This window comes from Schistocerca gregaria, chromosome 4 (assembly GCF_023897955.1).
Source record: "Schistocerca gregaria isolate iqSchGreg1 chromosome 4, iqSchGreg1.2, whole genome shotgun sequence".
Lineage (NCBI taxonomy): Eukaryota > Metazoa > Arthropoda > Insecta > Orthoptera > Acrididae > Schistocerca > Schistocerca gregaria.
This window is the reverse complement of record NC_064923.1, coordinates 328131430-328153245: the sequence shown is the minus strand read 5'-3', so window position 1 is coordinate 328153245 and position 21816 is coordinate 328131430. Positions and strand designations below refer to the sequence as shown.

The 21816-nt window shown below is 38.7% G+C and overlaps 2 protein-coding genes across 2 annotated transcripts in view; one reads left to right on the top strand and one right to left on the bottom strand.

Moving 5' to 3' along the window:
• Positions 1 to 19153, bottom strand: part of LOC126365839 (ras-related protein Rab-21) — a 42781-nt gene extending 23628 nt beyond the window's left edge. Inside the window, exons 1-2 of the mRNA XM_050008473.1 lie at positions 18612 to 19153; positions 18356 to 18523 (exon numbers count right to left, since the gene is read on the bottom strand). Of these exons, the coding sequence (XP_049864430.1) occupies positions 18356 to 18523; positions 18612 to 18746 (303 nt within the window). The 5' untranslated portion in view covers positions 18747 to 19153. The remainder of the gene's footprint in view (positions 1 to 18355; positions 18524 to 18611) is intronic.
• A 62-nt stretch (positions 19154 to 19215) lies between these two features.
• Positions 19216 to 21816, top strand: part of LOC126365837 (SIN3-HDAC complex-associated factor) — a 30881-nt gene continuing 28280 nt past the window's right edge. Inside the window, exon 1 of the mRNA XM_050008471.1 lies at positions 19216 to 19421. The gene's annotated coding sequence lies outside the window, so the exon portion shown is untranslated. The remainder of the gene's footprint in view (positions 19422 to 21816) is intronic.

Here is a 21816-nt window from a genome sequence, read left to right as displayed (position 1 = left end):
GCCCTATGGCAGAGAGATGGATGCTGTTTGTAGTGTTGGAGGGCATGACAGTGGTCTTTAACAGCAACACCAACTTTGGGGGTCCACCGAGGGAGTCTTCCATCAGGGAGATCCCGAGAAAGAAAGAAATGCTAGAGCAGCTGCTGAAAGGATGTCATCGGTCAAACTCTGTACAGACTTATCAATACCGTTGTGTGGTGGAGCAGTTAGCATGGTAGACAAGGAAACGGCATCATAATCTGCATTAGTAGAGGACCATCTGGAATGGTTACCAGATGAGTGATGCTCAAGAAATGCTTAGACAATTGGAAAATGATCACTGTCACACTAATTGTCATGAATTCCCCATTGAAAGGAGGCGAGGAATCCAGGGCTACAGGTGGAAAGATCAATGGCTGAGAAAGTGCAGGTGCCACAGTAAAGTGCGTGGGGACTGAATGTTGAGGAGGAGGCAGTGATAAAGTCCTGCTAGTAGGTCTTCAAGAATCCTGCTCCAGTCAGTTGCCATGGTACCATCCCAGAAGGTTATGGGCATTACAATCCCAAAGGAGAAGGAAGGGAGGAGGGAGCTGTCTAAGGAGAGCAAGAACAGCAGAAAGTGTAGGAGGTCAGTCTGGGGGAGATAAATGTCACAGATAGTTACTGCATAGCCTAAATGGATCCAGACAGCCATCGCTTCCAGTGCTGTCTGAAGATGAACCCAGGAACTAAAAATGTCCTTGTGGACCAACGTATTGACACCACTGGAGGCTCACTAAGGGCTGACCTGGTTCTGGCAGAAGGCTTGGAAACCAGTAAGACTTTGTGAAAGATTATCCATGAAATGAGATTCCTGCAAGACAGCACAAGCTGCAGAGCAGAAAGAAAGAAAATGACTGCAATTCCAGAAGGTAAGAATAGTAAACATCACAATTCAATTGGAGGAAAGTAGGCAAGAGCCCAGATGGATGTTGAATGAGCATAACTGATCATTGTGTCGACCCAGTGTTCATCAGCAGTAAGGACTTAGTGACATCACAGAATGTAAGATTGGACCCTGATTGAAAGAGAGAGGGGTGACACCCCCTGAAATGGCAGTGGGGCCTCACCCTGAGACTTGAGCATCTTCTCCTTTGGAGGATGAGAGGAAGTATGGTTGGGAAGAGAAAGTCATAGCAATACCATGATCCGAAAGAGAATAAGTGGTCTTGAAGCCCACAGAGTACGGGTCCCACATCAGACTAAGTAATAGGTATCTTGTCCTGGAGACGCTCCTAGAGGGAGCCCCATCCCTGGCAGGTGCCATAGAAGTGGGTTTCTTCTCCAGCAGAGGAGGAGGAGGAGGAGGAGGAGGAGGAGCAGTTCCACGAAGGGAGGCTGTGGGAACTGCCATGGAGGAGGCATGGTAAGAGGGGCAGGATGGAGGTAGTATCAACATTTAGGACCTATCTGGACTTAACCAGACAAAATGAATGCCACACTGTGCCAGATTAATCCCAAGTTCCTCATCAGATTGGAAGTGGAGGTCCCTGTGGAAAATAATGCCCTACCCCATATTTAAGGATTGGGAGGTGTATTGCTCACTGGAATGTTTCCTAAGTGCTCACCAGCATAAATGGAAACCAATTGACTGGAAGAGGACATTTTAATAAGTGGGAACCAGACTGGTTTTTACTAAGTGAGTCAACTTCATCAAACTAATCTTCACCATGTTCTACAAAAAAGAGCAGTTTTGTAGCAGTGAAAGTCTCTCCACCTGTTCTGGAACAAACAAAGTAACAGGGAAAGGATTTTGTGCATGTTGGCTGGCCTGGCCCTCTGACCAAGGAGGGGAAGGCCAAGGAAGCAGAGAGAGAGAGAGAGAGAGAGAGAGAGAGAGAACCGTTCCTATTTGAAGAGATGGCTGCAGAAGAGCAGCGAGAAGTGTGGAGCTTATCATGCTTCACGTGCAGAGTGTCCGATCTGGTACCATCCACTCCAAACAGGAGCTCACCCAGTGGGCACCACCTGTCAGCAGCAAGGCCGTCTGGGACAGCAGTCATTGCTGGGAGTTCCAATGCCCAAAAAAGATGAGCAACCACTTCCAGGTATACAAAAGGTGGTGACAGCTCTGGTACCAGAAGTGTGATCCATGTGTTGACAAAGGGCTCAGCCAGATGGTTACACATTAGTCCCACAGACTGGTTACCATGCTCGTGACCTAGTGGGGGGAGGGGAGAGATGGAGACTATAGTGGGGAAGGAAGAGGAAGGAGGCAAGGAACAGAAAATTGTAATAGTCCTGTAGTCTTTTACATTCTCTCTCCCACCTTTTTTGCATAAATTGGAATTACCTCAGTGTCAATACATCAAGGAATGTATCCTGCTTGGAGTGAGGAGTTCGGTAAGTGTGGAAGTAGCTCAGTTAAGTTTAGAACACTCTTCTTTGAGACTGTTGCAGGAACATCACCAATGCCTGAAAAATCTTAGTTATTTAATCCTGTTATTGCTTTAGCTACTTATTAATGTCTGATGCAAAATGGCCAAGTAAATGTGCTGATTTTGTACTTATTGGACTGGGTATTCTGCTTTGAATTATCATATTATCTGCCAAATCTGTGAAAACTGTTAGATGTATTAAGCACTTCTAAGAGGTTTATAATTATTTTATTTTCTTGTGACAGTGTTATTTTTTTATACAATTCTCTGCTTTCATAAGTTTCTTCTTATAACACTTCACATGGCATTTGCTGTATTTTACACACATTATCATTATGGATTCCTTATGCTTCTCTTATTACTTTTCTTGGTATTTGGGAATATTTTTTATAATAATCTCAAACAATGTAAAATCCAGGAGGGAATGTAACAATATTGTGAAAAGGAAAATTGCTACTCGCCATACAGCAGAGATGGTAAGTCACAGATAGGCACAACAAAAAGACCGTCACAAATAATAGCTTTTGGCCAGTAAGTCCTTCTTCAGAATTAGACAGCAAACACACACATACACACTCAAGCAAATGCAACGCACACACCCATCTAATTCTGAAGAAGGCCTTACTGGTCGAAAGCTATTATTTTTGACATTTTTTGTTGTTGTGCTTATCTGTGACTCAGCATCTGCACTATATGTATTATAATAATGTGTATGCTTTAGGTGAGAAATTACTAAGTTTCACATTTTACTTTTTAGACCCTTCTAGTTGCAAGGAACTTTTATTCCCCTTATGAGCCATCTACTAATTCTAGTATTCCTTTTACGGTTACACCCTCCTGTAGAAATGAAATTTGAAAGTAATGTGTTAATGTATCAATGAAGATTTTAAAATTTTTACTTTGATCATTTAGTCATTAACTTGGGGTCATTTCTAATTTTTTTAGTAAAATGCTTAAGTAGTTTGTTATCCTGACTCTGGTACCTACATGGCATTCTTTTATATATGTTATACCCAAAACTGCATTTTACTTTCAAGCTTAGTATTTGAGCTAGATAGTCACTCAAGCTCACACTCAAAATATTTGGCGAGGTACTGTATAAACACTACTAGAAACTGACATAAAACTGTTTCAGAAGTGGCTGTTATCTGAGTAGCAACACTTATTTCAGCATTTAAATTCCAGTATGTGGGAAGATTCAAATGAGCCTCTCTTCTCCCTACTTTTTATAAGAAAGTCAATATTGAAGGCTCCACAAACTGACAAAGCATATTTCATTGTATTTACTTTGTTTGGCAATGATTCCAAATTATTTAAGAAAAGTTTAAAATTTCCAGACAGTGATTAGTAAATTGTAGCAATAGCTGAGTCGAACTTGGCAATTTTTATAGCTGCAGTCTCACTCCTTTATGACGTCGTTCAATTCATGTCATGTTGATGATTTTTACCCCCCAAATTTCCCTGCAGTACTAAATTGGTGATCCCTTTATGCCTCAGAATGTGTCCTACCAAATGATCCCTTTTTCTAGGCAGATTGTACCACAAATTTCTCTTCTCACCAATTCTATTCAGTACCTCCTCATTAGTTATGGGATGTACCCATCTGATCTTCAGCACCCTTCTGTAGCACCACTTCTTGTTGAAACTATTTTGTCCATGTGTAACTTCCATATATGTCTACACTTCATATAAACTCTCTTAGAAAGGGCTTTCCTGACACTCAAATCTATACTCAATGTTAACAAATTTCTCTTCTTAAGAAACACTTTTCTTGCCATTGCCAGTCTACATTTTATATCTTTCCTACTTTGACCATCATCAGTTATTTTGCTTCCCAAATCACAAAACTCATCAACTACATTAAGTTCCCCTTTCCTAATCTAATTCCCCTCAGCATCACCTGATTTAAACTACATTCCATTATTCTCATTTTGTTTTTGTTGCTGTTCCATTGTATATCCTCTTTTCAAGACTGTCTATTCCATTCAACTGCTCTTCCAAGTCCTTTGCCGTCTCTGGCAGAATTACTATGTCATCAGCAAATCCCAAAGGTTTTATTTCTCCACTATGGACTTTAATTCCTACTCCAAATCTTTCTTCTGTTTCCTTTACTGCTTGCTCAGTATACAGATTGAATAACATTGGTGATAGGCTACAGCCCCGTCTCACTCCCTTCTTTAGCACTGCTTCCTTTTCGTGCCCTCGGCTCTTATAACGGCCATCTACCTTCTGTACAAATTGTAAATAGCCCTTCACTCCCTGTATTTTACCCCTGCCACCTTTAGAATTTGAAAGAGTATTCCAGTCATCATCAAAAGCTTTTATTAAATCTACAAATGCTAGAATGGTAAAATATATTATTTCCTTTATATAAACTGGTTCCCCACCCCGCCAGCCATTACTTCTGCAATAGTGGGAGGACACTATAAAATTTGAATACTGTATTATTTCCAAGTTAAGCCATTGCTCTGAAATTCGTATTACAGATATATCCTTTTACTACCTCATCTTCTAGTAGAGTATATTAATTTCACCAAATTTATTTAGCAGGAATTTTACACTATAGTGGTAACTTTTCTAGAACAGCTTGTTCAGAACTTTGTAGTTTGATGCCATTTATAGCATTACATAACTTGAGTCTTAAGTCAGCTTGCCAATTGTATTGTTTTTTTCTTTCTCCTTTCTATTCAAACACTAGTTGGTAATTGTCTAACTGTTCTTACAATTCCACAGTCAGAAAAAAAGTGGAAGGAAGATGGATTCCCACACTCTAGAGTCCCAACAAACAGTGAAACACCTGAAGCTATTTAAGATGTTCACAGTCTTGAGTTATTTCCAGTGTGGTGTGGGTTTCTCACTGAAGGTGAGACCCAGGAACTTTGTAATTCTTGAAACTAAGAATGGTGCCCCCCCCCCTCCCCCCCTGCTCCCCCAGTTTATTCTAGAGACTACAAACAATCAAAAGATTGAAAACATAAAAGAGGCAGCATCACACTGGGTCCCGGACTGTAGATGTTTCACTGTTGCTGACTTTTCCAAAAAGGGTAACACTTCAAGACACTCACTCCAGTGACACCTTACCACTGATTATGCTGAGCTGAGAATGCTTTGCCATCTCAAACTAAAATCCCACTTTGAAAAACAGGATCACAGTATAAAGGGAAGATAACCTCAGAAGCTCAATTCGCGCAGTTGTATGAGCTGTAGCTTAGCCTTCGTCCCTTGACGGATGTCACATACAAAGTCAATGATTATAACCTTCATTAAGAAGGTGAAAGTGCAGTGGTGCCAATCTTGTTCTCCGTGTGAAGTACTCAACAACAGTCCAGGGGAACAGATCAAGAATGAGAGGTTCAAGGAAGACCCACTTGACAGTCGCGAACTTTGAGTAGAGGGGGCTACCTTCGATGCTCATCATAGTGAAGACAAGAATCCACCAGTGTCGCAATACAGAGGACCATTGACAAAATCTAGATCCAGAGAGCTGTAGTCGGCTCCACTGAAGACTTCTGAGGCACCGGGAAATTCTGCACACTTTGGTACATGTGTGGTTTAGTGGTTAGCACCATTGACTGGCATGCTCAAAGTTGCCAAGTCGAACCTGACAAATAGCAATTCCTTTTTATTTTGTATTAATCATATCTGGAAGTTTCTTGAAATATCCGATGTATCTAGTGTTTGTATATCTGGAATACATGATGATTGTATAAATACTATCATTCTGGAATACTGACTATTTGTATAAATAACTGCTCACTCCAGTTAGTATGTGCGTTGGTGTCAATAATAAACATGTTTTTAGTACTAAGTGTTTAAATTATTGATGACCTTGCCTTCAGACTTTGACTTGATTGTGGTTTAGTCATGACAATATATTATCACTGTGTTAAGGGTCCTTAAAGGCCAAAAATATTTCTATCAACTGTTGTAAACACATAAGGGCCTGTTGTATTGCTGGAACCATGAAAGTTATATTGTTGTGGGGAATGCAAACCAATGACTGCAATTTATTGACAGAACATGTAGAAAATGCAATAGGGCTACTAAAAAAGACAGCTTACACAATGCTTGTCTGCCCTCTGTACTGCTGTGTGTTGTGGAATCCACATCAGATAGGACTGACGGAAGGCATCAGAAAAGTGCAACAAAGGGCAGCTCATTTTATATTGTTGCGAAATAAGAGAAAGAGTGCCATGGGTATGATATGTGAATTTGGATGGCTATAATTAAAACAAAAGCGTTTACTTTGCAGCAAGGTCTTCTCAATTTCAATCACTAACTTTCTTCTCAGAGTGTGAAAATATTTTGCTGGTGCCCATCTACATAAGTAGAAATGATCATAGTAAAATAACCGAAATCAAAGCTCACACAGAAAGATTTAAGTGTTCATTTTTTCCATGTGCTGTTTGAGAGCTGAACAGTAGGTAAATAGCTTTAAGGTGGTTTGATGAACCCTTTGTTAGGCACTTAATTGTGTACTGCAGAGTAATCATATACATTGTTGAGTGTAGAATGGTACCTACAAAAACCACACTGTAGGTAACATCCGAGTTTCTGGCTTTAAGAGTCCATACTAAAATTATGCTGATATTACTTCTACTGTCTTCTCAGTGTACCTTGTTGCTGCAGCACTACACTAATTGCTTGGGTTGGTGTGATCTTTCCCAGATTTCAAGGTGGCTCATGACTGCTTCCTTCCAAGAATCGGAGTCATTCTCCAGACTAGATTCAGTTAAGAAGTATAAGGAGGTAGTTCTTGGACTCAATATTCAAATGTTGCAATATGTATTGCACTTTGTCTGGCCCTGGTGTTGTACAGTGAGCCACATACAGCACATGATCCAACATCTCCATACAATAGCTTTACTGGAGTTTAAGTTCAGTTAAGCTCTTGCAGTTAATTCCAATCCTTATTTGGGTGTTGGTTGTCTTGTTTGGTATTAAACATTATTTTACAGAAGTATTTCGCCATTGTGCGGGTTACTGATCAGAAGACCACTGTTCTAGCCATTGTGGTGCATTATCTTTCCCAATGTTCCTTCTCACTGACTTGCAAGCCTTTGCTGAAGGTGAGAGAAAGTTTATAGATTGTAAAAATTCTTTCTGTGACTATGTTTTACTCACACTGAGTTTTTACTCCAGTAATGTAGAAGGCTGTCAGCAAATGGATTATGATGAAACTTTCACAGTTCTATACATATGTAGGCTTCCACGGCAGGTGTTAAATTCATTAAAAGCCTACTAGGAGTACTGCCACATCATATTATAAAATACAAAATAACCTATGTTTTAACTGTTAGCGGTATTGTAGCAGGCTTCGTCAGGGCATTGACTAATTACCTGGGAAGTAGTATGCTTCAGTGTATTGCATTTCCAATCGTGTCGCTAGACCACCACTGTCACTTTTATTAAATTTTATTGGCCCTAAAACACATCTGGTGGGTGTTAAGAGAGGGGGAGGGGATATGTGGATTACATGGCTTGATGAGAAATAGTAACCTACAAACAATCAGTAAAAAACTTTTGGGAGCAGTTTTGCAATACTGGCTGCCTGCCACTGGTAGCTAAATGGCACTCCTTGCTCTACTAAAGGTACTGGCCATCTGAATCTCTATGGATGACAGCAGAATACATTCTGTCATATCCTCAAATGGTGCTCAAATATACAGGTTGCAGCAAGTGTCCAGCTAGCTCTGTTAAACATCCACTGAGGTGACAGGTACTGATGTATCTGGATCCAAATGGGAATGTTGTCAATATAGGTGTTCTGCCACTTCTCAAAGGACAGTATTGGCTAGTGTAGGAGAGCAAAGTAACAGATCAAAGGATGATGGTGATCATTTATAATACTGAAGTGTGCGAGTTTTCTCTGCAATTGAAAGGCACACATCATTCGACAACAAAAAACTGTCCACAATTCAACACCTGCGATAAGTGAATATAGACCCCCAATGTATGTGACATGTATTGGAATTCCTGAGGAGGAGAAAGGGATGAAAGAGTCTGTGGCTGAGATCCACAAGGACTTCATTGTTCAAAGGTTTATTCGATGGGAGGTAAAAGGAGGACAGTTATAATAGCAAACTTCCTGGCAAATTAAAACTGTATGCCTGACCGAGACTCGAACTCGGGACCTTTGCCTTTCGCGGGCAAGTGCTCTACCATCTGAGCTACCGAAGCACGACTCACGCCCGGTACTCACAGCTTTACTTCTGCCAGTATCTCGTCTCCTACTCCGCTGCAGAGTGAAAATCTCATTCTGGAGTTATAATAGCTGTTATTTGAAGGTGAGTGGTCAGGATTATTGGTTCAGAATGACATATACCATTGACTCTCAACATCTATAGCCTCCTCTCTATGGACAGTGCAACCTTCAAATGCACGTTGTCTGAATGTTTGAAGAGTTGCTCTCATATGCGTAGACACAAGATACTATCCTGTGTTACAAGTTCTGCTTTCTTCACTAATGTTCTTAATCTTTTCATATACATTGCAGTAAAGAAGTCGTTAATCAAAAGGGTTCTTTTATTGCTCAATCTCTCTTTTTGTGGTCATGTAGAACAGAGTGGAGAAGTAGCACATATTGCTATTTTATCAGGATATATTTGCAGTTCCATTTGAGCTATCTTCATAGCTCAATAGTCATCTCATATCTGATTGTTGTATATCAGGTTTCTTTGGATTTTTTGTGACGCAGGCTGTTTGGGAAGTGATAAACTACTTTGCACATCTAGCTTTGTGACAAATTGTCTTAGCAATTTGTTAGTGACTTCTGCTGGAACAGATTCAGAAATATCTGTAGTCTTACTGAGATAGAAACTGCTGTAGAACCATTTACACTAATGTCTGCTACCTGTGTCTGCATGACAGCACTGACGTACTACAGCTTCTCTCAGAACACTAGCAAAAAGACCAAGAAAAAAAGGAAGTATCTACATATGAAATTATCTTTGTCACTTTCAATGTTTGAAATTGTTTTCTTCTAAAAACACTGTACACTTCCTGCTTCAAGCACAATGATTACATGAGCAGTTTCCATAGGAGTCGGTGTTGAACATGCTGACCCTGCTTTGTTAGTGTCTTTCTTGCATGTCCTCTTGCTATTGCACCCAACTGTGAAGCAACCTTGCCTTGAGCATTTATAACATCCTTTCTGAAGTTTACAGTATTATGTTTCTCTACTGCAACAACAAACTGAGCAAAATTCTTACTGTGCAGAATTGTGGTAACTTTATACTTTCAACAGTGTTCTATCATTACGTCATTTCATAGATTTTTACAGTCCCAGAAGAAATTTCCAAAATTTGGTTCATGTAGAAAGGACACTTTCTTGAATGACACCTCTCTCTTTGTGTCACAACAAAGACAGTCTGACTCTAATATGCCCCGCTCCAATGATAAAGATTTCATTTTTGTAATGCAATTCCTTTCAGTGTTGGTGATCTCTTATGCCAAAACCCTACTCTCCAAAGTAACAATCCCACATCCAATGATTGTCTGGTGTTCACTAAAACATGCCCAGAGTTTACAACAACAGAGAACAAAGAATGCTGACACCACTGACCAGTCCACCCTCTAGAAACCCCTGGTTTGCTATTCCAGTACCTGGCCATCACTGACATATAATGGAAAGGGAGGGGGGGGGGGGGGGGTGTTATATTTATAACTTGGAAAGGGAAACCAGTACTGCCAACACTTGGGGCACCATGTTTTCAATAATAAGCTAATTAAAGAGTTTTAATTCTGCTGGAGGCTACAATGTACCAATGAATTGTTGGTACTCAACATCCCCTTTCTAAGTATGACACTCTGAATGTTTTAATAATGATATTTTCTGTTCAGCTGTTTCAACACGAAGAAAATTTGGTTTTACTTTGACTTCATTCAAACAAAACTGGTTATTAAGAAAAGAGAATGACATAGCCTGAATCAGTCTACAATATCTTCAACGATAATGTTCTATATTCCATTGAACAGATGTGCGCTCCATTTCCTTGAATTTTTGAATCATTTTTCTCATCTTTTTAATACCAGCCAACTATCAAGCATTCCACAATTATTTATGTATGCCTGTCTTCTACTGCAGGGGATAGGATCAGGTAACCTGATTGCAAAAATAGTCATGTACATATGTATGTACGTTTTTGAAAGTACAAATATCGAAAGAGATGCAGATAATCACTTGCCTATGGTAAAGGCATAGTGATCATTTCAATCTCATTTATGCACCTATTGACTGCTAAGTGCCTTAACTAATACTTACTTCTTCCACCCAGGACTTATTATTAGAATTTTTTGTGTGATTTGCAACCATTCAAGCAATAAGGGGTAAAACATACAACAAACTTTTTCCTTGTGTTTTATGATGTAGCACACAACTACCAGATCACTAGCACAAAGTGGGACTCATTTCCGTATATTCAAGCCCCTTCTATCTACTAGCGATTAGGGTAGTAAAGGGACCTACATGTTAATGAAAACACACATTGTATAATGACAAATTCAAGTAGCAGCAAATAGAATATGTCTTAAATCAAGCACTATTCATTCAAAACCTACCGAGAGAATGGCTTCAAACATATAATCTATCAAACTTCAGGAGTATTTTTCACAGGTTCAGATGGAATCCCTATCAGACACTATACCCAATATGCTGCTCAGTTAGCACCTCTGTAAACTGGAATCTGTCTTACAAGGAGACGGCACGACCGTGGTGTCGGGGATTTGTCCAAAATTTTGTGTGGTGAAAGAGAACCCCTAACACCACACGTGGTTAAAATAATAGGACGCACTACCTGAAAAATCCCGGGAAAAATCAATTCAGAGTTTCTTAGGTGGCTTATAAGTATAAAATGTTAGCCCGTTGCTGACCCACTGTCTGGCCTAGACGTTTAGGGCTCGGGTTCGATTCCTACTCTGGCACATTTTTTTTTTTGTTCATTTTCTTTTGTTATTCCACCAATTATTCAGAAAGTTTCCCAAACTTACATTATCTTTAACAAATCAGTTACATTATTGAACAAAAATTATTTTTTTTTGTCCAACAACACAATTCATGGCGGTGGGTTTACCATTTTTCATTGTAAAGTATATGAGGAGAAACATTGGTTTTTAATCAGAATAACAAAGTCAATTGGAAAACATTCAATTTTTATACGTATAATAATTATAAACAAGAACCGCAGTGGTAATTATCGTAAAAACAAACAAAGCAATAATTTTTGTGACATCTTGTCCAACATATAAAAGCGAATTTTTTTAAAAATCACAGGGCATTTGCAATAAATCTGTACAAAAATATGCCCATTAACATTTACGATAATGTTTTGAGTTTCTAATAATTTTGAGGCGAACCAGGCATATCGAATCATGTCTCAGAATATTGGTGTCAACCGATGGTGAATTATAGAATGAATTTTTATACAATCTTCCTGGGAATTAATTTCACGATTCTCCCGTAACAGTGCGCTGCAATTTTGCAAGCAACAGGGGGAGGGGGGGGGTAGGTAACGGGGAAGGAATTGAACCCGAGACATCTGGCGTAAAGGTTCGAGTGCTAACCATGTAGACCAGATGGCGACTCAACAAGGGAATAACATTTTATACTCTTAAGGCACCTAAGAAACTCTGGATTGATTTTTTTTTTTTTTTTTTTTTTTTTTTTCGGGATTTTTCGAGTAGTGCATCCTAATATTTTAACCATGTGAGGTGTTAGGGGTCCTTTCACCACACAAAATTATGGACAGATCCCACGATCGTGCCATCTCCTTGTTAGATTCCTTGAAGGAAAAATCAAGCCCGGTAGCTGGAAGAAAGCACAAGGTACAACTGTCTACAAGGAGGATAGCAAAAGTGATCCATAAAACTACCGTCCAATATCACTGACATTCATTTGTTGTAGACTCTTATAAAATAGTTTGAGCTCAAACGTAATGAGGTACATACAACAGAATGATTTCCTCCATGAAAACTGGCACGGATTTCGAAAACACAAATCTTGTGAAACTCAACTCGCACTTTTTTCATGACACCCTAAAAGCCATGGATCAAGGTGGTCAGGCAGATATAGTATTTCTGTAATTCCGAAAATCTATTGACTCTGTACCACACCTATATTTATTATCAAAAGTATGCTCATATGGGGTATCAGGTAAAGTTTGTGACTGGTTAGAGGATTCCTTTATAGGGAGTGTACAGCATATGTGGAGAGTCACCTACAGATGTAGAAGTAGCTTTGGGTATACGCCAAGGATTTTTGTTGGGTGTCTTGTTACTTGTGTTTTATGTAAATGACATTGTGAATAACATTAATAGGAATTACAAACATTTTGCAGATGATAGAGTTATCTAAAATGAAGTACAGTCTGAACAAATGGGCATAAATATTCAGTCAAACTACTTTAAATGTTCAGCAACTTACACACACACACACACACACACACACACACACACACACACACACACACACACACACACACACCTTGTACCCTATGAATATAAAAGTGATGAGTCACAATTGGAATCGGTAAACTCTTACAAATACCAGGCTGTAACAGTAGGAATGTGAATTAGGAAAATACATCAGTCTATAGACAGAACTATATAGAGACCGAAATTATCAGAAGAAAGTCTAACAAAGTTTCAAAAATCTGGTTTAAGTGGTGACTCTAGAAATATACCAAAACCTCCTACATATTGCTGCCATATGGATAGTGAGGGTGAGATTAGATTACAGTACATAATGGTGTCACAGAGGCATTTTAACAATCATATTTCCTGCATTCCATATGTGAATTGAATGGGAAAAAGCCCTAACAACTAGTACAGTGGGAGATACCCTCTGACTTACACTTTAAAGTCATTTGCATACTGCAGATAATATCTTGTGGCAGCATTTTGGGTCTAATACAAACGGGTTTTGTTTTACAGTATTGTGTCTTATAAACAGCTAAAAAAACTAAGAACCTACTGTCATTTTTTTTAAAATTCAGTTTTACAGCCAAATTGGGAAGACTGCCTATAAAAATATGGAAATAGATGGCCAATAGTCAAACTAATCTTCTCTACCTCTATAACTAGCATACGGGATGGAGTGCAAGCAATTCCATCCGAGTTATTACCCAGTGTGCCTATAAAACTGAAACCTATTACTAGCTTATATTAATGACAAACATTTTATAATACCGTGCAAAACTTTTCAAATGCTTAATAATCCACGTTAAAATCATTAAATGAACTTTAAGAGTACTTGCAAGTGTTTTCACACAAGTTAAGGTGGTGGTTGTTGTTGCAGTCTTCAGTCCTGAGACTGGTTTGATGCAGCTCTCCATGCTACTCTATCCTGTGCAAGCTTCTTCATCTCCCAGTACCTACTGCAACCTACATCCTTCTGAATCTGCTTAGTGTATTCATCTCTTGGCCTCCCTCTACGATTTTTACCCTCCACGCTGCCCTCCAATACCAAATTGGTGATCCCTTGATGCCTCAGAACATGTCCTACCAACCGATCCCTCCTTCTGATCAAGTTGTGCCACAAACTTCTCTTCTCCCCAATCCTATTCAATACTTCCTCATTAGTTATGTGATCTACCCATCTAATCTTCAGCATTCTTCTGTAGCACCACATTTCGAAAGCTTCTATTCTCTTCTTGTCCAAACTATTTATCGTCCATGTTTCACTTCCATACGTGGCTACACTCCATACAAATATTTTCAGAAATGACTTCCTGACACTTAAATCTATACTCGATGCTAACAAATTTCTCTTCTTCAGAAACGCTTTCCTTGCCATTGCCAGTCTACATTTTATATCCTCTCTACTTCGACCATCATCAGTTATTTTGCTCCCCAAATAGCAAAACTCCTTTACTACTTTAAGTGTCTAATTCCCTCAGTATAACCCGACTTAATTTGACTACATTCCATTATCCTCGTTTTGCTTTTGTTGGTGTTCATCTTGTATCCTCCTTTCAAGACACTGTCCATTCCACTCAACTGCTCTTCCAAGTCCTTTGCTGCCTCTGACAGAATTACGATGTCATCGGCGAACCACAAAGTTTTCATTTCTTCTCCGTGGATTTTAATGCCTACTCCAAATTTTTCTTTTGTTTCCTTTACTGCTTGCTCAATATAGAGATTGAATAACATCGGGGAGAGGCTACAACCCTGTCTCACTCCCTTCCCAACCGCTGCTTCCCTTTCCTGCCCCTTGACTCTTATGACTGCCATCTGGTTTCTGTAAAAATTGTAAATAGCCTTTCGCTCCCTGTATTTTACCCCTGCCAGCTTTAGAATTGGAAAGAGAGTATTCCAGTCAACATTGTCCAAAGCTTTCTCTAAGTCTACAAATGTTAGAAATGTAGGTTTTCCTTTCCTTAATCTTTCTTCTTAAGATAAGTCGTAGGGTCAGTATTGCCTCACGTGTTCCAACATTTCTACGGAATCCAAACTGATCTTCCCTGAGGTCGGCTTCTACTAGTTTTTCCATTCGTCTGTAAACAATTCGTGTTAGTATTTTGCAGCTGTGGCTTACTAAACTGATTGTTCAGTAATTTTCACATCTGTCAACACCTGCTTTTTTGGGATTGGAATTATTATATTCTTCTTGAAGTCTGAGGGTATTTCGCCAGTCTCATACATCTTGCTCACCAGATGGTAGAGTTTTGTCAGGACTGGCTCTCCCAAGGCCGTCAGTAGTTCCAATGGAATGTTGTATACTCCGGGGGCCTTGTTTCGACTCAGGTCTTTCAGTGCTCTGTCAAACTCTTCACGCAATATCTTATCTCCCATTTCATCTTCATCTACATCCTCTTCCATTTCCATAATATTGTCCTCAAGTGCATCGCCCTTGTATAGACCCTCTATATACTCCTTCCAGCTTTCTGCTTTCCCTTCTTTGTTTAGAACTGGGTTTCCATCTGAGCTCTTGATATTCATGCAAGTGGTTCTCTTATCTGCAAAGGTCTCTCTAATTTTTCTATAGGCAGCATCTATCTTACCCCTCATGAGATAAGCCTCTACATCCTTGCATTTGTCCTCTAGCCATCCCTGCTTAGCCATTTTGCACTTCCTGTCGATCTCATTTTTGAGACGTTTTTATTCCTTTTTGCCTGTTTCATTTACTGCATTTTTATATTTTCTCCTTTCATCAATTAATTTCAATATTTCTTCTGTTACCCAAGGATTTCTACTAGCCCTCGTCTTTTTACCTACTTGATCCTCTGCTGCCTTCACTACTTCATCCCTCAAAGCTACCCATTCTTGTTCTACTGTATTTCTTTCCCCCATTCCTGTCAATTGCTCCCTTATGCTCTCCCTGAAACTCTGTATAACCTCTGGTTCTTTTAGTTTATCCATGTCCCATCTACTTAAATTTCCACCTTTTTGCAGTTTCTTCAGTTTTAATCTGCAGGTCATAACCAATAGATTGTGGTCAGAGTCCACATCTGCCCCTGGAAATGTCTTACAATTTAAAACCTGGTTCCTAAATCTCTGTCTTACCATTATATAATCTATCTGAAAGCTGTCAGTATCTCCAGGCTTCTTCAATGTATACAGCCTCCTTTTATGGCTCTTGAACCAAGTGTTAGCTATGATTAAGTTGTGCTCTGCGCAAAATTCTACCAGGCGGCTTCCTCTTTCATTTCTTAGCCCCAATCCATATTCACCTACTATGTTTCCTTCTCTCCCTTTTCCTACACTCGAATTCCAGTCACCCATGACTATTAAATTTTTGTCTCCCTTCACTATCTGAATAATTTCTTTTATTTCATCATACATTTCTTCAATTTCTTCGTCATCTGCAGAGCTAGTTGGCATATATACTTGTACTACTGTAGTAGGTGTGGGCTTCGTATCTATCTTGGCCACAATAAGGCGTTCACTATGCTGTTTGTAGTAGCTTACCCGCATTCCTATTTTCCTATTCATTACTAAACCAACTCCTGCATTACCCCTATTTGATTTTGTGTTTATAACCCTGTAGTCACCTGACCAGAAGTCTTGTTCCTCCTGCCACTGAACTTCACTAATTCCCACTATATCCAACTTTAACCTATCCATTTCCCTTTTTAAATTTTCTAACCTTCCTGTCCGATTAAGGGATCTGACATTCCACACTCCAATCCGTAGAATGCCAGTTTTCTTTCTCCTGATAACGACATCCTCTTGAGTAGTCCCCGCCCGGAGATCCGAATGGGGGACTATTTTACCTCCGGAATATTTTACCCAAGAGGACGCCATCATCGTTTAATCATACAGTAAAGCTGCATGCCCTCGGGAAAAATTACGGACGTAGTTTCCCCTTGCTTTCAGCCGTTTGCAGTACCGGCACAGCAAAGCCCTTTTGGTTATTGTTACAAGGCCAGATCAGTCAATCATCCAGACTGTTGCCCTTGCAACTACTGAAAAGGCTGCTGCCCTTCTTCAGGAACCACACGTTTGTCTGGCCTCTCAACAGATACCCCTCCGTTGTGGGTGCACTTATGGTATGGCTATCTGTATCGCTGAGGCACGCAAGCCTCCCCCACCAACGGCAAGGTCCATGGTTCATGGGGGGGGGGGGGGGGTTATGCCAATATTAAGATAACTTTGTCAAGGACAGCTTACTTACTCAGATGGAATTAAGTATAAACTAGAAGATAAATTTACATATTGGACACCCTTCTCCTCCAACCTGACTTTTGCCAGTGTTGACAGACTGATCTGTAGTGCAGCCCATTGTCTAGGTTAGGTTAGAAAGCGACAATTTGGTTGAGAGTTGGTGAAGCCAACACATGTGAAAGCAGAAAATCTGGTTGCGGTGACAAACTGACTGGTAGTGAAGCCTAATATTTATGACCACACCATAATGGAAAATGCTGCAGTGGTCCAATATGTAACTTATCTACGGAAGTATAATGAAAAATATTTGTGTAAAATGACATTTCTCAAAGTGCTGTGTGAAACTGCTACATGTAAGATTATTAATTCATCACTGCACCATGAAAATCGACATCTCATGACAACAGAATGTTTGAAATTATTTGAGCTAATATATCACAAACTTAAAACAGACATTTAATAAACAAATTTCTTCTATTCCTTTCTCAGTTTGTCCTGGGTGTGGCAAGATTCTTTACTGAAGGGCACTTGCCTTTCAATGATTTGGCAATTGTTTTTATTCTATGGAAGGTTGCCTTTGTTGTTACTAGGTAAAAAAATTGTTGCAATAGTATATTATACATGTACTACTGTAATATTGTAATGAGTTACAGGTAAATAATAGGTGGGCGCATAGATTCTCTCCTCTCTTTTCTCGAAACCCAGGATAAAGCCTCTTCTTAAAAGTTTATTTTCCTCACATCCCCTGAATAAATGAATTACTGCATACCTAATAATGGAATACTGTAACATGTTAATTCTCCGGTTTTCAAATTATTTGCTCTGGGTTTATTCTGTTTTTATTTACTTATCCCTCCTCTGACCATTTGGCACAACAGTACAGGGCATGTCTGATACATTACTGAAGTAACATACAAAGTATGATAGAATAAGGCAAGGATAGGACAAAGTCTGCCGAGGCCTCATCAAAGGAATCATCGCAGCCTTCACCTTAGCATCTTGGACAAACTATGGATGACCCATGTCAGGATGACTGGATGGAGTACAAACCCCACTCCTTCTCAATGCGAGTCCAGGCATCAACAGTACCTTAGCCACCTCACTCGCTACATAAATAATGTAATCTTCAACTCCTATTATGATTACTTACTTAATATTCTATGCACATTAAGATGTATTTACATCTAAATTAAAGAAATTAGCAATGAAGTTTCAGTTAGCAGCTCTCTGAAAAAATATTTAATGACATTTTATGTTATAAAAGTACCACCGTCCGCAGCTGCAAGATAATTATGAACTTGTTATTACATACGTTTAGGAGCAATGGGCAAGTAATTGTCAATCTTGCAATTAATTACCTTTTGGAAAGAATCTTGGTCTGTTATGTCATACACCAGGATAGCACCATTTGACATCCGGTAATAAATTGGTCCCAGAGCGTGGAATCTTTCCTGTCCAGCTGTATCCCATATTGACAGATTAACTCTCTTACCAGCGATATTCAGCTTCTTCTTCAAGAAAGACGCCTGTAAAAGGAAAATTGAAATCGTTCTCAAGTATTGGATTCTTCCAATACTTCAGTATATGATTAAAAACATTCTATAACTAACTAACCTGCAAAGTAGTTAAGTGTTTGTCGTTGAATTTATCCTCAACATATCTCAAAATTACCGAAGTCTTTCCCACACAACCTTCCCCAAGAAGAACTACCTTAAAATTATAATTTCCCGAATTTGTTAAGTTTGCCATTGCAAAAAAAACATTGGAAGAAAATGTGAGAGACGAATATGTATTTCACATTACTCTAATTCTGCGGGGAGCATTCTCTTCCTCCTTGCGTTTACATAATACGCCTCTACATTTTGACAGCGAAAACGCAAACTACACAACTCTTGCAATCAGCTGTTCATTGATTAGCGTGTGGCTGTAGATATCTCGTTGTTGTAACTGTCATATTTCTTTATTTGATATTATTGAACAAACACTAATATGGAAGAAAGACACTCAGCAAACTAAAATAATTTAATAATACAGATGACATTAACTTATAATCCCAGGAATACTTCAAAAACACAAAAATTTGTAAAAGTTTCCTTGATTTGACATGAGCAAAAAGTCATAGAGATAGTTTACATACGTTACGCATCTACTTCAATATAATGCAGTGATGAATTCTGGGATCTACATCCGGTCGAGTCGTGCAAAAGCTGTAATTTGGTTGATTATAAAACAGTAACTAGGAGACCAAATAGAAGGAGGCTATAGTGTATTTTTAAACAATAAATGAATTTATACAAACTTTCTGATAATGTTTCATTTAACGGTAAGAGGAATTTTTTGTGAAGTAATCCTAATTTGACCAAACATGCGCCATAAATCTGCGCAGTCAAGCTCTTGAATCTTGCCGTCACCTGCGTTGAAAAGGTAAGTTGCTGTTTTAAATTTAAAGTTGTTTCAGTAGCTTACATTCGGAGTTGACATGTACAACGAATGAGTATACGTTAAGAAAATAAATGGAAGAGCTCTTAAAATCATTGTCATTGTAAATTGTTCATCTTATTTGATTATTTTACAAAAGAGAATTTCGGCGTCCTGGAGTCTCCATTGTGCGTACCTACAGTATGCCCATTTCAGAAAACGGGGTCAGAAAAGAACAGTAAAAATTGATGACTGAAAATTTTGTTTAATAATTGTTCTTTATACAAAAAATCGTAACTGAGATGCGCTGTTTCGTACCAACACTGACAGTAAGGCTGGTACTATCTATGACATTCCCCAATATGTAAGTAGCGTCCTCGGAAAATGTAACTGCAAATAAACGTAAATTTTAGTTAGTTCATTTTAAAAATTGAGCAAAGCGGTTAAACTGAGTACGGTTTTCAGCATCGTTGAGCGATATTTGTAAATCGCAAAGTAATTTCGCAGTGTAAATAATGAAAATCGCCACTGACATTCGTTTTACTCTACTTGTCAGTCCATAACTTGTAAAATACTTTGGCGACATTGAAGCATATATCACAAGTGTAGCGACATCGCACTGAAAAATATTAGTTTTGGAAAGTATAAACTAACTGTTCCCGTTAAAATTTTCGATCTGAGTGATCAAAGCAACCAAGTAAAAATTTCTGAGTCGCATGATCGGATGATCACTTCCCTTTTCTGCCGTAATTTTCGTGTCTGTCGGAATATTTCATCGATCTAGGGCTGCTTCAACTTCAAATGCATTTTTATAGTCTCCTGTGCGCTATTGCAGGAACGACTAAAAGGTAAAATTCATTTGCCGAGCATAGTACAAATAAGATTTGTTGTTTCACTGTGTTTGTTTTCAAATTCGTAATACTAAAATAATAGGGAATATCGGTGAATATATTTTTACTAATATTTATTCGCATATTATAAAAATAAATCTTCAGAACCATGCTGTTACAATTTTACTGCAAAGCTTTCATCATGAGATAAGAAACTGTATGATTTAATTATATCATTAATTGTTTACCTTTACAGCGTATATACTTTCAACGTTCTCAGAATACTCGCATTAAATTTCTACTTTGTGTTGCCTCGTATACTAGAAAGAGGACAATCTATAGTGCAATTTGCCATTTTCTTGACACTGTATTGATGAAGATTCCTGAATTACCAAACCTATTGTAATGTTGATCATTTCAAGCAAAAACCATTTAAAGAATTTCAAGAACAAGGACACAGTGAAACGTCAGACTACACTAAAGTTTCATACCTTCATGTACTGCTTGTTAAAAAAAAGGGGGTATACTGTAATGATAGACTGCAAAGAGACATTAGCAAGTCTTCAGCTTAAACACTGTGTGGGAATGAAATAGGAAGATTGCACAACATATAGCACAGGGAAAAGAACTATCTACGTTATTTAATATAGACAGCGGGACTTAATTGAGCAATTTAAGTATTAGATGAAGAACTAGCATTGTTTTTCAGTTAGTTCCACCAGTAGCAAGTCGATGTATATAATCACACATTGTCTAATAGTATTAATGCATATATTGCAGTGTGAAATTGAACTGCCACTCTCCAAAATCTGTAGCAGGTATTTTTATGATTACAGGTTTTACATTACACTAGTATTTCATCTTCTGCTTTATGTATCAGCTTTGGGATTATGAATGTAACTACATTACCTATTACTGTCCCATTTGTGACCTGCCTGTATAGCTATGCTCATCACCATACTGCTTTGGAAATTGAGGGAGGCATGCTGGCCCTGGATCGAATCTGTCCAGCAAATTAATCATGAGAGCTGATGTACCAACCAGTCCAAATGTGGCTTTAAGGCAGTTTCCCAACTATGTGACTACCAGGCTAGTGCCCATGTCCTGACTTGGTTACGCAATCGGCAAACATTTATAATATATTTGCATGTTTTCATTTAGGTAACACCAGATGCAGACAGATGAGGTACGTGAATTCCATGTGGTGGTGGAAGGTGGGGTTTAGGGTGGCGACAGGAAGGAGTATCCATCCACCCTCTAACACTAAAATTGTCAACTCCAGTAATTAACTTGCCAACCCCATGAAGATATGGTATAGAAGTCGGGGAAAAAGACGATATTCGATATTTCCCCAAACTCCAAATTTGAAGGATTTCACCTTTCGGAAGGCAAAAGAAAACAGTTTAAATAGTGATCCAGTTAGGCCTATAGAATTTTCTTTTAAAAATAAGGAGCTTACTCAAGCATAATGGATGAAGATGAAAAAAATTATCTACACCTGTCACTTAGGCCATGTACGTTGGAAATTGGAGCCAAAGAACATGAGAAAGATTATATTAAAATTTCTAAAA